Raw genomic sequence first — 21,521 nt, 5'->3', positions numbered from 1 at the left:
TCACCATCCATTGGAAGCCGTAATCAACTTTCATTCATTACACAAGTGATATGAACTTAACTCAAGCTTTACTTAAGCAACTGACTTTCAGACCCCATAAGATTAATCGGCGGCTTTACCATGAGAATACAGAATTGTGCCGTTAGCTTTGGAGTGTTTAATATAAACAGCTACGATCTCATTGCCGCAACGTGTACGGAGCTTCAGAATGTCTACGTCAACGCGTAGCGGGATTTCCGGTATGTATAGACGTCTGCCGCAGCTATCGTCCGCTATGACCTCATAAGATGGTGGTGTTGGTGGGAAGAAAGCGAATTTAGCAGCGATTGATGAAGTAACCCCTCCCATTCAGACAACTATGACAATGGTGGTGGTTGGCTGGTTGCGACGATCCTTTAGTTTGATAAACCCTTGAATCCTCTTTATGGAGACAAATACAATAAAAAAAGAACAAAGATTGAATCATAAGGTGAAAAGTAGAGAAGGAACTGAACATTGAGAACAAAAGATGAACGGAAGTGAGCGGAAAAGAAGGAAACTGATACAAAAGGCTGGAGAAGACCGGAACAAAAGCAAAGAGAAAGACGAGAGAAAAGAGAAAGTGCTTCCGGCACGGGTAAAGAGACTCCGGCGACGTCACGAGAAAGAAGCTTTTCGGCGAGAGAAGTGCATCACTCTGTTACACTGTGTAGGTTTGTTTTCTCTGAGTTTTAAGGCATCACCAGAAAACTATGGCATGTATTTTTTTTTGTTAATTTCAAATCATAAGTCTTTTCCGAACTGGTTTGGTTTCAGCCAATCACCATCCTAATAAAACGGTCGGCCTTCGTCATGTCCGATCTAAAACATTCTGAGATTGGATTTTGCTTTTGTTTTTTGAATAAAAACTCAATTACTCACAAAAAAAAAAAGCAATTCTTGCAATTTTCACTAAAATTAAACTTGCACCTACATATCTATACCAAAGAAATTCACCACCAAAAAAAACAACCGAAATCAAGAACAACATAGGGATTCACTAAAATTCATAAGTAACTTATTAAGCAAATTTAATCAATCGGAAAAAAATTGTCAAATCTTTTATTAGCTTTATTGTTCAGGAATAGTTACAAGAACGGGGCGCCAAGCTCTTCGGAGTAACCTACATCGAAGCGTGCCAGAAGATAACATGGGCCTCGTTGCGCCGTTAAGGCCCATACGTCGACCCGTTGACTCTTCTCCAATACCTCCGCTAGTATAAACGCCGTTAACCGGTAACGCCCTCTCCCTTTCATTCGCCGCATCGCCGCCACGTTGGCCTTCCTCCACCGGAGGTGACGAGACGAAAAGCTCTCTCAGCTTCCGCCGAGATCGGATCTTATCTCTCTTCCCGGATAAGCCCCTGGCACCATCGGATCCCGTCGATTCGTCGGCGTTACTTTGGATCTCCGGTGATCGCCACCGATCTGATGAACGGGTGAGTAGCAAACGCAGCGTTTTACGGCGGCGGAGGTGGACGACCGGGCTGCGCGTCGGACTCTCGGCGACGGTGCCGCAGTGGGTGGCGAGGAGCTTGAATTTCTGGAGAGACATTGATTTGGCCTTGGGTCGATCTCTCCGTTGATCATCTGAAGGATCGGGTAGCGTTTAGGTTGATCTGGCTGATGATGATTCTTTGCTTCGTGCGAGTAGTCATAGTGGAAGGTAAAGAATATAGTGACTAGGATCGGCACCATTCTTGAAGAAGATAGGCTACACGTGGCAGTTACAACGAGTGTGGTATCTTTTTAGCTGATGGAAATTGTCATTTGTTCTAAAAGTCGGTTTATTCTTCGTCTAGATTTCCTTCTAGTCGATAAATTGGACTTGAATGAAACAATTTTTTAAAAAATGTTTTATAAAAAGTGAGTTAAACAATTGTTTAAAACATTGGTTTATACACTCAAAAAATTGATCTAAACATCCGTATAATCAATAATTTCGTATAAGACATTTAATTACCACCTATCAATATCTTAAATATCCAAAATTCATGCAAGTACATTTTTTCCTGTCTATCTATACTAATTTACTAAAATAAGATTTAGCTGTTTGTATATACTGAAAAAGAAAATTTAATTGCTAATATATATACATATGTGAAAGCCCCCTTAGTTCAATAGTTTGACTAAAGGTTCATTAATGCTCCTACACCAGAAAGTATGGAGCTCAAACCCTAGAAAACACAAATTATGTAGATTATTGAGAAAAAGGGTTACAAGAGGTCTTCAACATGGTACAAGACGTATCATCGAACATGGATCTTATAGGGCGGCTTGGAATGATGCAGTGCATTCTCATATGATGGTAGAATTGTCGGCTGTAAAATCGTTTATGTAATATCTATCATCGTTGTAATATCATAATTAATCAGACGTTAAAATATATACATATATATATATATATATTAATAAAATATAACATATTATCTACTCTTTTAAACCATCTCATCAATTATTTTAGCTCAAACTGACATCACATTATGCTTTAATATTTAAGAATGTTTTCATAAATTTTGAATTATTTGATCAAATATATTAGCATCATGTCTGATACAACTTAGATAGGCTGTTTTACTTTATACTCACTTGAAAATGGATGAGATAAATTTCTAGAGTTTGTAAAAGCTATTAGACTTGATGATGTCTTCACACAAAGGAATGGACGACTTTGTGTTGATCGTTCCATTCCAAAGGTTATTTTACACCATATGAGTATCATCACTCTGATATGCTTTCGTTTCCTATGATTCTTGCTCTGTTTTCCATCTCTCTTTTTTGTTTTCTATAAAACTCTGATTTTAGTAGAGCATCTTCAACCTTTCTATTACTGTCTTTATAATAACATAGATAAAATTACTCCATGTTATTTCTATTTTTCTTCTAAAATAAAAATTTTTATTTTCTTTATTTATAGTGAAAGAAATAGCAATCATCTATTTTACTATGTATTTAGAAATTGATATTATAGAGAAATACATTGAAAAAAAAAACACAACACAATTATAGAATTTCTTTACTATAGAAGAAAAATAGCAAAATAGATTAGAAATGTTCTTTGACCCTTCAGTCCAGTCTTTTTGGAATAAAACTACAGTGTTAAAAGAGAAGTACTCAAATTGTCAATTTGACAAGTAGCCAAAAACGCAATCACACATACTATATACAGAAACAATAAAGATCTACTTAGCTGAGCCAAAAAATAAAATATTCAAGAAGATAAAAAGAGTTGACCAGAATGAATTTATTACACACCACGGACGAGACCTGATTATACAATCTCTCAAAATGAACACGCAGCCGTATCGGAACTGCTAGTACACTTATCAGTATCCGGCGAAACTGGCGGAGGATCACTAAGCCTCAGTAATCCAATATCCACCACATCTGGTAACTTCCCGCCTTTCTCCCCCTTGATCCCTTTCAAAATCTCCACGATCTCATCCATCAACGGCCGATTTTCCCTCTCATGTTGCAAACATCGGAACGCAAGCTCAGCCACCGAAATCATCATCCTCTTCACGTTTGGATCCTTATCGAATCCAAGACTCGGATCGACTAGCTCGTGCACCGCATTGTTCTGGATTTTGGAAACGGCCATGGTGGCTAAGTTGACATCGTGACGTTGTCTTGTGATATCCACGGCTTTTTTAGAAGAGATGAGCTCGGTGAGTACGACTCCAAAGCTGTACACGTCACTCTTCTCGTTTAGACGGTAACACTGGTAATACTCGGGATCTACATATCCTGGAGTGCCTTGCGGCATCGTGGAGACGTGAGTTTGGTCTGTTGAAAACAACCGTGAGAGTCCGAAATCTGCTACTTTCACAGTGGAGTTCTCGTCTAGAAGAATGTTTGTTGTCTTCACATCCCTATGTATGATCCCTACAACAGAACCAAATCAAATCAAACCACTTTTGGGACGGAAAATTAATTTTTAAATGGGAATATCTAAAAGCTGACTCTGGACCCAGAGCTCCCACTTTTAACCAAAGAAAAAAACTCTACTTAACCGCCTAAATATGAATAATTTTAAACACATAAAAAAGTATACCCATAAATCATTACATTAATTTTGTAAGTCTTTAAACTTTTATATAAATTTTGACAAGAAAAAAAAATTATTGATATTTGAATTTGTTGTTTTACCTGATTTATGGAGGAAGGATAAAGCACTTGCGGTTTCGATTGCTATGTTTAAACGAACTGGCCAACAAATAGGACGGGCTTCAGCACGATCACCGTGAAGATGGTCGGCCAGAGTTCCATCTGATATATACTCGTAGACAAGCAAAAGCTCTGCGCTGTGTCTCGATGTGCATCCATAGAGAATAACGAGGTTTGTATGTTTCAACGATTTTAAGATGTCGATCTCGTTCTTGAACTGTTCAACGCGTTGAAGAGATTTTTCATATAGTCGTTTCACTGCTACAGCTCGTCCATCTTTCAACACGCCTTTCAGAAATAGCCAAAAATGTTTGATCAGAATGCAAAATCTTTTGAAGTGGGTGTTAAAGAATGAGGTGGTTCTTACCATAATAGACAGTACCGAAGCCGCCGTTTCCAAGCTCTCTAGAGAAATTCTCAGTGGCTTCCTCGAGTTCTTCGTAGCTGAAAACTTGGACTCCAAAGTAGGTGCTTGCGTTTGTGATGTCGGAGATTGAGGGGATAAGAGCGTGATTGCTACTGCTTGAGATTGTTTTGGGAGTTGGATGGCTTGAGGCTTCTTTGCTTGAATAAGACGTTATTGACAAGTCTTTGTTTGTGTATTGAGCTGCTTGTATCTTCCGCCGTCTGATTAGACAGAGAGCGCATCCGGCTGTCAGAAATAACAGCACTAATACAGAAGCAATCCCGATTCCTAGGACAGAAAAAAAAAACAAGGCTTTCATAATAAGACTATTTGAGTTGTGATTCATATGGTATGTAATCAATTCACAGGCAAATCAAGTTTTTTTATCTTTTGAAACAACAGGAGAACGGTAAGTACCTAGTGTAGCTCCAGTGGAGAGACCTGCATTAATGGAATGGCACCATAAAAACAAAAAAGGTAAGTTCTATCTGAATACAGAACTGTGAATCTTACAGGAAACATTAAATTTGAAACTGTTGTAGCGAACATCCTAAACCCATAGAGCTTTGGTTTTCTTATTTCTTTTTCTAAGATATCTATGCATTCCTTTTATTCATAAGTTTAGGTTTTTTTTTATTTTTTCGTTTTAGGACTTCTGTCCCTATATATTGTGATCTCTTAGGTTTGTGAGAGACACCACTTTGATTATTGATTTTAAAAAAACTTAGAGCTTGTTTTTAAACAACTCTTGAATCCTTATTTCCGTGCGTTCTATAAGAATTCAACGGTATTACGAAGGCTAAGATAACGTTAGCTTCGCATTATCGGTTACTACAGCACTTCCGTTCCTTCAGAAGTTAGAACATGTAGGAAATAAATCTTACCGTTGTTTCTACTACGGTTATTGGCCTTTTCTATATTATAGCAGATGAATCCACTTGAGCTCCGATTATACCCACAAGCACCCCCAGAGGTTAAGCAGATCGAACAATCTTGGTTAAGTCCAAGCTCGAAACCTTCTTCAAGAGCCTTCTTTAGATTATCTGTACTTGAGTTCAACTCTAGCGTGTTCAGCTCGGGCCCAGATGCAGGAATACTGACATTTTTATCGCAAAATACGCTGAGGTTGGTTAAAACAGGACTTATCGCTTGAAGATGAGGGGACGAGAGGTTTCTTGTCGCATAATAATTTTTTTTTGTCATCATCATCACCACCACTACAAGCAAAGGCTCCAAAATAAGTAGGAACATACTGTGAAAAAGTCTTGGCTGCAGTGGTAATAAATTGTGAGCAACTCGGTGCTCGGAGCAAGTGGAAGGACGCTTTGGTTGAATGGCATATCTGAAGTATCTGTGGGACAAAGATCGCCAATATATTCCGATCTTGCCAGTCTTATAATACGAGAGTCATAGTTCGCCTCTAAGATTCTATACTTCACGGAGGAGATACTTAGCTCTGCGAATCCACCACTACAGTTGACTTTGAACTCAGGGTGGCCACAGTCTTCCCTGCCAGATATCCAGAAAGGATACAGGAGACCGGTTTGATCGCCGCAGCTAAACGGTTGACTGCAGAGTCTGTGAAGCTTATCATCAGCTGAGAAAACAAAAGAAGGTATCACAAAGAGCATCCATATTGTGATTATAGGGAACAAAGATTTTGTGGGGTATAGAAACAGATCGATCATTGTGTCGGGAGACAAATAGGAATATGGTGAAGAAGAAGAAAAAAAGAAGAAATATGAAAGAATTGGTGAATGTAATTCGCAAAAGAAAAAAAAATTGATGAATGTCTTGGTTTTGGAGTTAAATTAAACGAACCTATGTTTGGTTTTTATTGACCAACCTTCTTTTTTTATATACTATTAATATACATTTCTCGAGTTTTATATCTTTCAAATCCAAACTTTCTTTTGGAATTTGGTGGCTTACAAGTTACAACGCAGACATGCTGCATGCATATTATTGGTAAAAAAAAATATTATTATTGGTAAACGATGAAATGAAAAGTGGCATGATGGTTTGCTCATTTGTTAAGTTTCGTGTTGCAAGGTTCGACTGAGCCAGGTTCAATTTTTAAAAAATACTTAGTATTATTTTTGGTTTATATTGCGATTTAACTGACACTTGGAAAGTTGACCTGTGAGTTTTTGATTTTGTGGATTAATTTACAAAAAAAAAAAACAAGTTGAAGGTTTTTTGCAGAAACGACTTCAAAATCAGGTGCTTGGAATATTTTCTTATTTTGTTAAAGTTGTTAAATATGTTTTGTTTTTACTTTAATCAGCGCAGATTCCCTTTCTGATATTGTGTTTTTTTATTACAATCCATTAGGAAATTGCAATAATTGAAAGAAAGTGACGGTGTTTCAAGAAAAAAATGAAAGAGTGACCAAGTAAATGATAAGTTAATGCCGATTGCAATAATAAGATTTCTAGCACGGTTCATGGCTGTTCTGCCTGAATTAGTTGAAGGGGATAGAAAATGAATGTCCAAGAGGCTACTAGCTCTCTTTTGTGGACGATGAACTTCTCTTCTCACCTATAGATTGTTTTAATGATGTGTTGCTATTCATGAGACAAAAATTAACCATGTTTGGCATCTAGGATGGATCGCAGAAGATTTTTTTTTTTACTGCGATTGATCAATGTTTTTGTGCTAAACAGATAAATTAATAGAAACACGACAAGAAATTAGCAGTTGCAAATAAAAGACGAGCAATTAGCTTAATTTTTTTTGATTAATTAGGTGTTTTGTGCAGCAATAAAAAAAATTTAATTTAAATTTTATTTAAAATAAACTTTTGTTAATATTCTAGATTTTATTATTTTCTTACCAGTGTTTTAATATAAATTTTGAATTATTTTAAATTATATTTAGGAAAAAAAATATATATATATATATATATAACTAAAATTTTAGATAGGTTTTCATTTGTTTCTTTTGGATAACATATATTAAATAAAATTGTATATTTTTTCTTTAAAAACGAGATGAATTTTTTTTAAAATAATATTAGTATGGATTATGCTTTAATAATATAGATATGTGATGAGTTAATATTAAAACTCAGCTTATATACGGCTTAAATAAAGAAGCATGTTGATTTATATAGCTAAGAAAACCAAAAACCTAAATCGAAATGGTTTAGGTAATCATATTTTTTATTTGAATTGGTTTACTTAGTCTAATCTTAATCCTACTTGTTTTGGTTTACATCTATGCTATTAAAAGGGAAGAAGTTTTTAAAAATCTACCTATAAAAAGTTATTGGACCCTTTCATTAGACTTGGCTATTTTTTTGGTCTCACCTTATATTTCTCTAACTATGCAATAATCAATTACCTTATATTTTTCTAACTATAAAATAATCAATGCTCTTATTTATTACTCAACTTACTATGATACACCAAAAAATTATACATAACTCCATTATACTAAAATATCATCTTTCCAAAACATTTCTCATGAATCCATAACCAAAACGTGACTGGTAAATTTAAATACCAAAACTATATTGTTCCTTGGTACCACCAACTTTGCAACATTTCACACTATCATTTATTTTTTGACCAAAGGCTTCACTCTATCATTTTTTCGTTGATCAAAATGTGGTTTTTCAAATGAATATGTTGACCTTTCTGAAATATTTATCTACACAGCTTATACATCATAGATTCTCCTTGACTAACACTTCTAATAATTTTAACTATATTTTAAAGGAAGTTATTTTGCATACAGTTTAACAATTTATTCTAAATATATTGTTAGAGATTATTTTGTGTACTATAGTTTAACAATATATTCTAAATATATATATTCTAAATATATTTTTATGATGATTTTTGATAAGAATATGTTATAGACGCGATTGAAAATTTATATTATTCAAAGAAAATATTTTTAAAAATATATTATAAAAGAATTTATAACATCTATATAAAACTCTTTATTTTTTATCCTACCATTCACTAAAATAACTATAAATAATTTAAATATTTTAAATAAATCCTATTATTATTTCTCATTTTGTATGATACACTTCTCTAATTATTTTTCTTATTATCATCCAATGTTATTGTTGTTATTCAATAGCGTTATATACATCATATATTATGCTCAAAGATGGATATATAAGATTTAAATATCAATTATTAAATGAAAGCATATATCATACAACATATTATATCATGTCATCTAACATTATATAATTCTAAATATTTACAAAATCAAATTTAATAAAAAACACTTTAGCAAATCATTTGTTAAAACAAAATTATATATATTTACATTAAATTATTTTTTATTATGTTAATATATTAGAAGTTTCATTCATCTCTTAAAATATTATTGAAGATTATTTTTTTCCTACCATGTCAACCAAATGCCGGGTCACACTTGATTGCATATTTTTTCGAAGTTTGCATGCTTTAAATTAACGACTTTTCATTAAATCTAAACCAGCTTATGTACAAGTCATCGTGTTTACTGGTTCGACGACGGATCCAAACTTGATATAAAAGTATTGTTTTCATCTAATTGAAAATAATTTATTTTAAAATAATAGACGCACTGAATTTGATCAATCCATATAATTTTTTTGAAAAAAGTAATCAAACGATTAAAAATATAATTACATTAACTAACTAAATAAAAATAATAATTTTTTTGATATAATAAAATTTTGTAACATAATAATGTATAACAAAACTAAAATACTAATTCATATCATATATTTTTATCAACTGAAAAATAACCCGCGCTTTTAAGCGCGGGTCAAAATCTAGTAACTTACTTACAAATCACAAAAATATTAAATCAACATCTGATTCTCTTTTTTTTTTTCCTCCGTATATATTCATGAAATATTCTAAATGTTAGAGTCCATTCTGATGGGCTTTGGCTCTCGCTCGATATTGTTAGTCCATCCCAAAAGACAAGTGGATCTTGTTTCTGGTCGCCAAACTCAGTTTGGGCCATTGAGACCTTGTTTTTCCATCAAAGAATGAAAGAAAGTGACTAAATGATAAGTTAACAACCAGGTAGTCGAGTGGCGCTTGAGAGATTAAACCCAATACGGCGAACCCTGGTTCGAACCCCGCTGGCCACACGGATATGGGCTATTGCTTTCGGCTCATTTGAATGCCCAGGAGAGGGTCTATCCGTGGGCTGTACCTCCACCCGGGGGTTAGGTCTGTGTCTTTAATAGATCCGGGTTTAACCCTTTTAGTTTACAAAAAAAAAAAAAAAATGATAAGTTAACGCGTTGCAATAAGAAGATTTCTGGTAAGTTCTGGAATAGCTGTTCTGCCTGGATTATTTGAAGGGATGGACGAAGAATATATTGGAGGCTACTAGCTCTTTTCTGTGGATGATAGACTTCTCTTTTCAGCTATAGATTGTTGCTACTCATAAGACACAAGTTAGCCATGCTTGGTATTTAGGAATGATCACGGAAGATTCTTCTTCCTAGTGTGATTGATCAATGTTTTTGTGTTGAACAGAGAAAGCAATAGACAATACACAAACAATAAAGATTTCTAGTTGAGCCAAAATAAATATATAAAAGAAGAGTTTTACCCGACTGAATATATTATTACACACCACCGACGAGACCTAATTAAACAACCTCTCAAAATGAACGCGCAGCCGTATCCGAACTGCTATTACACATATCAGCATCCGGCGAAACCGGCGGAGGATCACTATGCCTCAGTAATCCAACGTCATCTCCTCTGCTTACCACAATGTCCACCACATCCGGTAACTTCCTGCACTTCTCCCCCTTGATCCCTTTCAAAGTCTCCATAATCTCATCCATCGACGGCCTAGCTTCCCTTTCCTGTTGCAAACAGCGAAACGCAAGCTCAGCCACCGACAACATCATCCTCTTCACTTCTGGATCCTTCTCGAATCCAAGACTCGGATCCACGAGCTCGTGCACCGCATTGTTCTGGATCTTGGAAACGGCCATGTTCGCTAAGTTGACATCGTGGCGATGTCTTGTGATATCCACGGCTTCTTTTGAAGAGATGAGCTCGGTGAGTACGACTCCAAAGCTGTACACGTCACTCTTCTCGTTTAGACGGTAACATTGGTAATACTCCGGATCTACATATCCTGGAGTGCCTTGCGGCATCGTGGAGACGTGAGTCTGGTCTGTGGAAAACAACCGTGAGAGTCCGAAGTCAGCTACCTTCACCGTGGAGTTCTCGTCTAGAAGAATGTTTGTTGTCTTCACGTCCCTATGTATGATCCCTGCAACATAATCACGTCTATCAATCTAGCCGCCTAAAACATAAAACAATTTTTTTTATTACCATACATTTTTTTATGAGAAAAAGACTAGGATAGCATCAAACTAAGTTTTTGTTCCCAAATAGCACTCAAGGCTCAATGTCACAAGAATATGTTTCATTAAAGAGGTAAATATACACTTATACCCCTTGGGTTAATTAATCCAAAACTTAGGGTTTAGAGTTAAGGGGTGGAGTTTTGGAATTATGGTTTAAAATTTTATAAAAAATAAAATAAAAAATAAAAATTTTAAAAACAGTTTCAAAAAGTATTTTTAAATTATAAAAAGAAAATTTGAAAAAAAAATAAAAAAAATTTCGAAAAAAATATAAAAATTTTGAATCTGAAAACATATAATCTGAAACTATAAAAAAATTTCGTTTTTTCATTTTTTTTATTTTATTTATTTATTTTTGTTTGTTTATTTAATTTTAAACTAAAGATATTAGAGATATTTTACCTTTTAATGAATGTCATTTTTGTGACTTTCTTCTTCTAATGCCATTTTTGAGATATAAACTTCAAAAGGTGCTATTATTGACAATAGCCATTTTTTTTATTTGCATACACAATTTTTACTACCTTTAAAGTCATATATAAATTTTGCGCCTAAATCATGTGAGCTTTAGTCCAATGTCCACATTGATATTCTATTTACCTGATTTGTGGAGGAAGGATAAAGCACTTGCTGTTTCGATCGCGATTTTTAGACGAATTGGCCAACAAAGAGGACGAGTTTCAGCACGATCACCGTGAAGATGATCGGCCAGAGTTCCATTTGAGATATACTCGTAAACAAGCAAAAGCTCGCTGCTGTGTCTCGATGTGCATCCGTAGAGTATCACTAGATTTGGATGCTTCATAGTTTTCAAAATGTCGATCTCGTTCTTGAACTGTTCAACGCGTTGAAGAGATTTCTCGTATAGTCGTTTCACTGCTACAGCTCGTCCATCTTTCAACACGCCTTTCAGAAATAGCCAAAGATGTTTTATCAGAATGCTAATTTTTTGAAGTGAGATTTGAAGACACAGTGGTTCTTACCGTAGTAGACAGTACCGAAGCCGCCGTCGCCTAGCTCTCTAGAGAAATTCTCAGTGGCTTCCTCGAGTTCTTCGTAGCTGAAAACTTGGACTCCGAAGTAGGTGCTTGCGTTTGTGATGTTAGAGATTGGGGGGATAAGAGCGTGATTGCTATGGCTTGAGATTGCCTTGGGAGTTGGATGGCTTGAGATTGTTTTGGGAGTTAGATGGCTTGAGGCTTCTTTGTTTGAATTAGATGTTATTGACAAATCTTTGCTAGTGTACTGAGATGCTTGTATCTTCCGCCGTCTGATTAGACAGAGCGCGCATCCGGCTACCAGGATTAACAGCACCAATACAGAAGCAATCCCGATTCCTAGAGACAGAGAAAAAAAGAAAAAGAAAAACAAGGCTTTCTTAATAAGACTATGTTAATGTGTTGCATGTGGTATATAGTTTCTTCAAAGAACAGAAGAAAGGGTAAGTACCTGCTATAGCTCCAGTGGAGAGACCTGTATCTTTGGTATGGCACAATAAATAAATAATAAAAAACAAAAACGGTAAGTTCGATCTGAATACATAACTCTGAATCAGGGCTGAGCATAAAATCTGTAACCCAAAATCCGAACCGAATCCGATCTGAAATGTAAAAAATATCCAAATAAATTTTATAGGGTGTTACAAAACATATCCGAACCCAAAGTGTTATTAACCAAACTCGAATGGATAACCCAAAAACCCGAAGATCCAAAAAAAAAATCCGAAGAAACCAATTTGAATGTCCAAATTAATATATAATATAAATATTTGAAATATAAATATGTACATCAAATATACAATTTCATATTTATTTGGATATAATATCTAACAGTAAGTATTTAAAATTTAAATAAATACCTTAAATACTCCATTATATACAAAGAAGTATATATTTTTTATGTTTTACTTTTAAATTTTAGATTTTACTTTGGATATATCTGAACCGATCTGATATAACCCGAATGCGAGCAATATATAGATCCAAACTGATCCGAAACTGAAGTGTTATATCTGAATCCGATCTGTACTTGTAAATTTTCTAGAATGGAACCTATGAGATGTTACAAAATAGAACCAAAATCCGAATAACTGTATCCGAACGCTCAGGCCTACTCTGAATCTTACTGAAAACATTAATAGTTCAAACTCATAAGGTCTATGGGTGGGGGATCTGGGGTAGGGACAAACGGTGGTACTTGTGAAAGACATATATAAGCTAGAACATTTAGACAAGAAATCCTACCGTTGTTTCTGGTACGGTTACTGTTGTAGCAGGTGAATGCAATTGAGCTCCGATTAAACCCACAAGCACCCCCAGAGGTTAAGCAGGTCGAACAATCTTGGTGAAGTCCAAGCTCGAAACCTTCTTCAAGAGCCTTCTTTAGATTATCTGTACTTGAATTCAACTCTAGCGTGTTCAGTGCGGGCCCAGATGCAGGAATAGTGACGTTTTTATCGCAAAATACCCTGAAGCTGTTGAAAACGTTTCTAATCCTTTGAAGTAGAGGGGACGTTTGGTTACTCGTCACATAGTAATATCTTTTGCCATCATCATCATCATCATCATCATCATCATCATCACCACCATCACCACAAGCTAGGGCTCCAATATAATTAGGAACATACTGTGAAAAGTCTTGGTGGCAGTCGTAATAAATTCTTAGCAGCTGGGTGGTAGGAGCAAGTGGAAGGACGTTTTGGTTGAATGGCATATTTAAAGGATTTGTGGGACAAAGATTGCCGATAAAATCCGATCTTGCCAGTCTTATGATACGAGAGTCATAGTTCGCCTCTAAGATTCTATACTTCACGGAGGAGATACTTAACTCTGCGAATCCTCTGTTACAGTCTACTTTGAAGTCAGGGTGGCCACAGTCTTCTCTGCCAGATATCCAGAAAGGATACAAGAGACCGCTTTGATTGCCGCACGGAAACGGTTGACTGCAGAGACTGTGAAGCTCATCATCAGCTGAGAAAACAAAAGAAGGTGTCACAAATAGCATCCATATAATGATTATAGGGAACAAAGATTTTGTGGGGGATAGAAACAGATCGATCATTGTGTCGGAAGACAAATAGGAATATGGTGAAGAAGAAGATATGAAATAATTGGTGAATGTCTTGGTTTTGTAAGAGTTGAATTAAACGAACCTATGTTTGGTTTTTATTGATCAACCTTCTCTTTATTATATACTACTAATTTTCCTTTTTGGAGTTTCATATTTTACAAATCGATGTTTCTTTTGGAATAAGGTGCCTTACAAGTTACAACGCAGACATGCATATATATTATTATTGGTAAACGATAAAAATGAATAGTGATCTAAACGAGTTTTTTTATCTTTGTTGTTTATAGAATATAAAACGATTTCCTACTTGGGACATTACAAAGCACGATTCCTGTTCGACATATAATAATCCGTTACAACGTTTTCAAAAGCTGGTGTTTGGAATTTTCTCTTTTTTTTTTTGTAAAATACAATATATGTTCTGCTTTTACGAAATTTGACCAGCGCAAAGTCCCTTTCTGTCATTGTCATTTTTATTACAATCTATAAAGAAATTGCAATAATTGAGAGAAAGCGACGGTGTTTACAAAAAAAAAATGAACGAAAGTGACTAAATAATAAGTCAATGCCAATAGCACAATAAGTAGATTTATGGTACGTCTAGAGGATATTTTTGTCAAAAAAAAAGAAGATTTCTGGTACGATTCTGGAATAGCTGTTCTGCCTGGATTATTTGAAGAGGGTGAATGATGAATGTCGTGGGGGCTACTAGTCTCTTTTGTGGACGATAGACTTTTCTTCTTAGCTATATGTTGTTTCAAAGATGTGTTGTTACTCATGAGACGACACAAATTAACGTTTGGTATCTATGATGGATCACAAAAGATTCTTCTTCCTAATGTGATTGATCACGTTCTTGTGCTGAACCGAAAAAGCAATAGGGACAAGACAAGCAATTAGCTTAATTTCAGCTTGTATGCGGCTTAAATGAAGAAGCATGTTGATTCATAAGCTAGGAAAACCCAAACTTAAACCGAAATGATTTAGGAAATCCAATTCCTAATTGGAATTGGTTTACTTGTTCTTGATTTACATAAACTTAATTATAAATAAATAAAAAAAGATTAAACCGACAATCTTCTCTCTTCTTGTTTTTTTCCTCTTCTTCCTTATGTGCACGAAATAAACTAGATGTTGAGTGCATCTTGGTGGACTTTGGCTCTTACTCGTGTTGTTAGCCCATCCCAAAAGACAAGTAGCTCTTGTTTCTGGGCGCCAAACTCAATTTTGAGCCATTGAGACTCGGCTGAATTGTTCTTCATGTATGGTAAGATGAAAAATCTAGTCTCCTTTGTCCAATTTGACCTCAAGTGCATCATCCTCCTTTTCCTTTTCATTTCTCACCCAAACGGCTCCATCACCATTGCATATCTCAGGTTTGTCCAACTCCTCATTGTATGCTTCGGCCAACTCCAACTGGCCCTCGTCCATCTTCAGCTTGTCCGGGTGCACCTCTACTCTATTCGACTAGTAGTTATAATGGTTAATTGACACCTTAAATTCTTTATTTTTTCCAAAAGTGTTTAAGGGTCAATTGTTGAAATGTACATCTTTTAAACTTAGTAAAACCATATTCTCCATTGTATGGTTTGGAAGAGTAACTCGGCTTCTCATTAATGAATAGCTAACTAAAAGAATGGAAACATGTTCTTCTGTTCAAGTATAGAATAATAACTCATGAATTTTCAACATCTTACCGAAGATGAGCTAACTGTATAAGATTTAACTACTACCCTTCTTTCATATTGATTACTTGATTAAACCATGGACAAAACATGAAATATGCAGTAACGTTAGGCAATCGGTATTCTAAAAGATGTGGTGCTAATACTACAATAGAAACTCAATAAATTAATAAACACGATATATTAACAAAGCTCTCTGATTCTAAATTGGGTGGTGTAAAATAGAACTAAGATAATAAGATGATAATACTCAGATTCCTACTTATTGTTTTAGGTGATTTTATACACGAGGATTTCACTGTAAAAAAAAAAAAAAGAAAGATACAAATCTTCTTATGCGTTGAAACATAAAACTAATAGGTCATTCGATACAGACGAGGAAAAGATAAATAACTAAGTCGAATTTTGACCCAAAATAAAATTAAAGAAGTCCAAGAACCATTTACCAGTGTGAATATACTACATACCACCGAGGGAGGAGGCCTAATTATACAATCTCTCAAAACGAACTCGCCGCCGTATCGGAACTGCTAGTCCACTTATCAGTATCCGGCGACACTGGCGGAGGTACACTATGCCTCAACAATCCAACATCATCTTCTCCGCTTACCTCAATATCCACCACATCCGGTGGTGGCGTCACGCGGTTCTCCCCCTTGATCCCTTTCAAAATCTCCACGATCTCATCCATCGATGGCCTACCTTCCCTCTCCTGTTGCAAACATCGGAACGCAAGCTCAGCCACGGATACCATCATCCTTTTCACTTCTGGATCCTTCGAGAATCCAAGACTCGGATCGAGGAGCTCGTGCACCGCGTTGTTCTGGATCTTGGAGACGGCCATGTTTGCTAAGTTGATATCGTGGCGATGTCTTGTGATATCCACGGCTTCTTTGGAAGAGATGAGTTCGGCTAGTACGACTCCGAAGCTGTACACGTCACTCTTCTCGTTTAGACGGTAACATTGGTAATACTCTGGATCTACATATCCTGGAGTGCCTTGCGGGGCCGTGGAGACGTGAGTTTGGTCCGTCGAAAATAACCGCGAGAGTCCGAAGTCAGCTACCTTCACCGTGGAGTTCTCGTCTAGAAGAATGTTTGTTGTCTTTACGTCCCTATGTATGATCCCTGCAACAGAATCAAATCAAACGAAATTCTACTATGTTACCTAACATGTCGAGTACTATCTATCTACTTAATCGCCTAAACTATGAATAAATTTAGAAACATAAAAAAAAGATATATCGATAAATTATTACACTAGTTTAGTAATTTTGTATGAATACATTTTGGTGCTTAAAACTTAATTAGCCTTTGTTGAGAATAAATGCAAATCAAATTTGAAAAAAACAAAGAATTTTAAGAGCAAAAAAATGTATGGAGGCAAATACCCGTTTAATATTCGTAAATTATGATGTGAATTAATAATTTTATAATTGTTTTACCCATATTATATCACTCTCAAAACTTGATTTTTTTTTTCATTTAGAAATACATATTTACCCTAGAAAAAATACTTTCTCTAAACCTAAAAAACATTTACTGATAAATAAATAAATAAATACAAATTTAAGTTCCTTTCAGAATTAACAGCCTCAGCACAATTATTGTTTTACCTGATTTGTGGAGGAAGGATAAAGCACTTGCGGTTTCGATGGCAATGTTTAGACGAACTGGCCAACAAATAGGACGGGCTTCAGCACGATCACCGTGAAGATGGTCGGCTAGAGTTCCGTTTGAGATATACTCGTAGACAAGCAAAAGCTCTGTGCTGTGTCTCGACGTGCATCCATAGAGAATCACGAGGTTTGTATGTTTCAACGATTTCAAGATGTCTATCTCGTTCTTGAACTGTTCAACGCGTTTAAGCGACCTCTCGTATAGTCGTTTGACTGCTACAGCTCGTCCATCTTTCAACACGCCTTTCAGAAGAAATAGCCAAAAATGTTTTTATCAGAATGCAAAATCTTTTGAAGTGAAGGTTAAAAAAAAATCAATGGTTCTTACCATAATAAACAGTACCGAAGCCGCCGTTTCCGAGTTCTCTAGAGAAATTCTCAGTGGCTTCCTCGAGTTCTTCGTAGCTGAAGACTTGGACTCCAAAGTAGGTGCTTGCGTTTGTGATGTAAGAGATTGAGGGGAGAAGAGAGTGATTGCTGCTGCTTGAAACTGTTGTGGAAGTTGGATAGCTTGATGTTTCTCTGCTTGAAGCTGATGACGTTATTGGCAAGCCTTTGCTCATGTGTTGAGCTGCCTGTATCTTCTTTCGCCGTCTGATGAGACAGAACAAACCTGCGGCTATAAGAATGACCACCAGCAATACACAAGCAGCCACAATACCTAGAGATAAAAAAAAATGAAATAAAAACAATTTGCATAATAAGATAAGACTATAGTGTTGCTTATGGTAAGCCAAATAGGTGTTTCAAAAGAACAGGTGGAGGGTATGCACCTGCTATTGCTCCAGGAGATATGCCTGCATCATCAGAATAACACCAGGAAAAGGTCGGTAAGAGAAACTTTGAATCTTACTAGTAAATAAATACTAGAAATTTGAAAGATGAAAAGGGAATTTCTGTATATCGTTATCAGAAACTAAAGTAATCTATTTAGGGAAAGGACATGTGATGTTTTTTTTTGTGGAGGAACATATAGAAACTAGAACTTTTAAGCCAGAAATCTTACCCTTTTTTTTAGAACTGCAAGTACGGTTATTTGTCTCATCTACACAATAGCAGACAAATCCACCTGAGTTTTGATTAAATCCACAAGCACCGTTAGAGGCTAAGCAAGACGAACATTCTTGGCTAAGTTCAAGCTGGAAACCCTCTGCAAGAGTTCTCTGCAGATTATCTCGAGTCCGATTCCCCTGTAGTGCGTTCAGCAAAGGCCTTGATACACGAATACTTACGGTTTTGCAAGATAACCCAAAGTCTTCTAATTGACCTCTAATCCCGTTAAGTAGTGGGGACGAGAGGTCGCTTGTCACATAGTAACTTATTGTGTCATCATCATCACCGTCACCATCTCCACAACGAAGATCTCCAACATAAGTAGAAACATACATTGGAAATTCTCTGCTGCAGTTGTGATATATTGTTAGAAACTCAGTGGTAGGAGCAAGTGTAACAACTCTTTCGTCGAACGTTGCATTAAGAAGATCTTTAGGACAAAGACCACCGATAAAATCTGATCTTGCCAGTCGTATGATACCAGAGTCAGAGTCATAGTTCGCCTCTAGGATTCTATACTTCACGGAGGTGATACTTAGCTCTGCGAATCCACCACTACAGTCGACTTCGAACTCAGGGTGGCCACAGTCTTCTCTGCCAGATGTCCAGAAAGGATACAAGAGACTTTGATTGCCGCACGGAAACGGTTGACTGCAGCGATCATAAAGCTCATTAGTCGAGGAAACAAAAGAAGGTATTACAAAGAGCATCCATATGACTATATGGAACATAGATTTGGTTAAGGATAGAAACATATCGATCATTGTGTTGAGAGGCAAATAGAAAAATGGTGAAGAAGAAGAAGATATGAAGGAATTGGTGAATGTCTTGGTTTTGTAAGAGTTGAATATTAAAGGAACCTATGTTTGTTTGTTTTTGACCAGGCTTCTCTTTATTATATATTAATGTTACTTTCTGGAGTTTATAATTTTCAAATCGAAGGTTCTTTTGGAATTAGGTGACTCACAAGTTACAACGAAGACTTTGAATGCATATTGGTAAATGTTGAAAAGAAACAGTAATTTTTAAATGAGTTTTTTCTTTGTTGTTTACAGAATATAAAACGGTTCCGACCTGGGACTATAAAAAGGTTGATCATTCTTTGATATATTAGTATTTATTTTTCTGTATTCAAAGTCAGGTGCTTGGAATTTTCGCCGAAGGACCTGATTGAAAAATAATGATTCCAAATATATTTTTATGTTTTTAGGAAATTTGACTAGTAAAAAGTCCCTTTCCGTCATTGTTGTTACAAATAATCAAGAAATGTCAGAGAAATGGTGTGTGTAATAAGGCAAAAAGACCATTTACTACAGAAACTGACTGGTTTAGAAGAAGAAAACGCAATAAATGAAAGAGAGTGACTAAATAAATGATCAGCTAATGCCAAATGTTAAGGACTTAAATGGCCAAGGACTTAAGAACGTGTGATCTAGTGGTTTGGAGTGGATAATGGATTCGTCATGTTGATGAATCCGAATGATCGATCTATGAAAAATCGTTGTGGTTTATTTCTTGGCCTTTATTGAAAAAATTGTGTTGAAGGGGTGATACAGAATAGGAAAAACACGAAACAGAACATAACATATTTCACTTAGATAAGGTTTATGGTTGTGAGAAGGATAAAAAGGTCTATTTCTTTTTGAAACACAACTTGCATTAAACTAAAAGGTTCAAGCTCCTCTAGAGAGAGCAGTTACAACAGACGCATTTAACAAGCATCATTGTTGTTTGTACGTTGAATCCAAGAAATAGAAAAGAAATCAAAAGCTGAGGATAGGCTGATAATATCGGCAAGAATGCCATAAATCTCTGATAAAAAGGTCTATAAAATGAGAAAATAACTTGTAAAATAAACTTAGATTTTGAAGTTCATCAAGAAATTGTAGAATTTGAGCTTGAGCTCCTAACTTAAAATCAATTGTTAAAAAATTGATGTGGGAACTTATATTCTCACTCGAGATAATCGTTTGTATAACCATTAATCTCGACAATATTTCAATCTAGGCTCTTTTAGAAGGTGAAAGCTCGGAAACTTTGGGAGGCAAAGTTGTGGATAAAAATGTAGCATTGAAGCTCTGCTCTGTCAAGTCTAATGGTGTTAGATGCTTGATCTATATTGAAAACACCGTACAGATAGTTCGAGATGATTAAAGAGATGTTGTTTCTAAAGCATGTGAAGCTCCAGTTATGGATGGCCACAAACTTCGAGACGACTCCCACCGAGAAGGGGAGACTAGTGGTGACATTCCCACACTTGAAACAGAGCCTTACACCATCCAAATATCTTTTAATTTTCACACTTAAATTAGTTTGTTTTGTTGGAAACAATGATGTTATTTTAGGTTGGGAAAAGCCTGGAAATTTCTGGAGGTAGAATTGTACTGGTGAACGTAAAAGGAGCAAAACAACCCAGATGGTATGTTTTGTCAAGTGTAAGAGTGTTAATATATGGTGATTCATTTGTAGAGCTTTTGAACTCCTGATTTGAGATAACTATAGAGGTGATGTTTTTGATGTATTTAAGTTCCAGCAATTTTTAATCTGTAACAAAAAAAGATTAAAACTTCTCTAACTTGTCTTTTGTTTTGATACTCAGTACAAAATACAAAGATTAGAGAAGATTGACATAATGCGAAACAAATCATGAATGTAAACTAACAATGATGGTGTTGATTGGTTCGATTGTGGCTTTAAAAGTTTAGTTGTAGATGTTTAGCTATAGATTAAAAGTTTAGTTGTAGATGTTTAGCTATAGATAAATCTGTTGTAGTTGTAAATTTTTTTTTTTTTGTAACTGTAAAGTTGTTAGTGTAGACTTTTTCTGCAAAGACTTTTGCTGTAGCTAAATTTGTTGTAGGCTGTAGATATTTTAAAATAAAATATATGAAATATTGTTGTATATATAAAATTATTATTTTCTATCAATTAAAATAATTTATATTAATATTTTTAAATAAATTATCAAAATTTATTGTAATTTAAAGTGTGATATGTAAATAATATTTATATTATTTAAATATCTTAATAATTTTAAAACACTCAAACTCAAAACTAAAATATTTATAAAAGTTTTAGTTACGATTATAT

At 35.3% G+C, this 21,521-nt stretch overlaps 3 protein-coding genes and 1 pseudogene across 4 annotated transcripts; all 4 read right to left on the bottom strand.

The window, feature by feature from the left end:
- Positions 1-896: 896 nt before the first annotated feature.
- LOC103831141 lies at positions 897-1,958 on the bottom strand. Its single transcript, XM_009106994.3, has one exon. It carries the CDS (start codon positions 1,570-1,572, stop codon positions 1,090-1,092), a length of 483 nt encoding a protein of 160 aa, XP_009105242.1. The 5' UTR covers positions 1,573-1,958; the 3' UTR covers positions 897-1,089.
- Positions 1,959-3,017: 1,059 nt separating this feature from the next.
- Positions 3,018-8,506, bottom strand: LOC103831139 (annotated as a pseudogene).
- A 1,523-nt stretch (positions 8,507-10,029) lies between these two features.
- On the bottom strand, positions 10,030-15,542 carry LOC103831140 (LEAF RUST 10 DISEASE-RESISTANCE LOCUS RECEPTOR-LIKE PROTEIN KINASE-like 1.4). The gene is made up of 5 exons (XM_033275860.1): positions 13,189-15,542; positions 12,395-12,424; positions 11,929-12,282; positions 11,546-11,851; positions 10,030-10,848 (listed from the first exon to the last, which is right to left on the bottom strand). The coding sequence occupies exons 1-5, from the start codon at positions 14,003-14,005 to the stop codon at positions 10,223-10,225; spliced, it is 2,133 nt and encodes a 710-aa protein (XP_033131751.1). The 5' UTR covers positions 14,006-15,542; the 3' UTR covers positions 10,030-10,222.
- A 464-nt stretch (positions 15,543-16,006) lies between these two features.
- Positions 16,007-21,429, bottom strand: LOC103831138 (LEAF RUST 10 DISEASE-RESISTANCE LOCUS RECEPTOR-LIKE PROTEIN KINASE-like 1.4). Of its 2 annotated transcripts, XR_004449592.1 has the most exons (6): positions 18,385-21,429; positions 18,152-18,175; positions 17,707-18,039; positions 17,316-17,621; positions 16,132-16,827; positions 16,007-16,099 (listed from the first exon to the last, which is right to left on the bottom strand). XR_004449592.1 is itself a non-coding variant. In XM_009106992.3 (5 exons), the coding sequence occupies exons 1-5, from the start codon at positions 19,193-19,195 to the stop codon at positions 16,199-16,201; spliced, it is 2,103 nt and encodes a 700-aa protein (XP_009105240.2). In that variant the 5' UTR covers positions 19,196-21,429; the 3' UTR covers positions 16,017-16,198. The 2 variants fall into 2 exon arrangements, 1 of the variants encoding a protein (XP_009105240.2); XM_009106992.3 differs by having other exon boundaries at positions 16,017-16,827.
- Positions 21,430-21,521: the final 92 nt, after the last annotated feature.

This window comes from Brassica rapa, chromosome A07, assembly GCF_000309985.2.
Source record: "Brassica rapa cultivar Chiifu-401-42 chromosome A07, CAAS_Brap_v3.01, whole genome shotgun sequence".
NCBI lineage: Eukaryota > Viridiplantae > Streptophyta > Magnoliopsida > Brassicales > Brassicaceae > Brassica > Brassica rapa.
This window is presented reverse-complemented; position numbering and strand designations above follow the sequence as displayed.

Bases quoted from the DNA above. Each gene is read 5' to 3' on its own strand.
- LOC103831141 (XM_009106994.3), bottom strand. From the start codon at position 1,572: ATGTCTCTCCAGAAATTCAAGCTCCTCGCCACCCACTGCGGCACCGTC.
- LOC103831140 (XM_033275860.1), bottom strand. From the start codon at position 14,005: ATGATCGATCTGTTTCTATCCCCCACAAAATCTTTGTTCCCTATAATC. The intron at 12,425-13,188 runs GTAGGATTTCTT...GCCATACCAAAG, and splicing joins TAACCGTACCAGAAACAACG to ATACAGGTCTCTCCACTGGA. The intron at 11,852-11,928 runs GTAAGAACCACT...TATTTCTGAAAG, and splicing joins CTTCGGTACTGTCTACTACG to GCGTGTTGAAAGATGGACGA.
- LOC103831138 (XM_009106992.3), bottom strand. From the start codon at position 19,195: ATGATCGATATGTTTCTATCCTTAACCAAATCTATGTTCCATATAGTC. The intron at 18,176-18,384 runs GTAAGATTTCTG...CTGATGATGCAG, and splicing joins TTGCAGTTCTAAAAAAAAGG to GCATATCTCCTGGAGCAATA. The intron at 17,622-17,706 runs GTAAGAACCATT...TTCTTCTGAAAG, and splicing joins CTTCGGTACTGTTTATTATG to GCGTGTTGAAAGATGGACGA.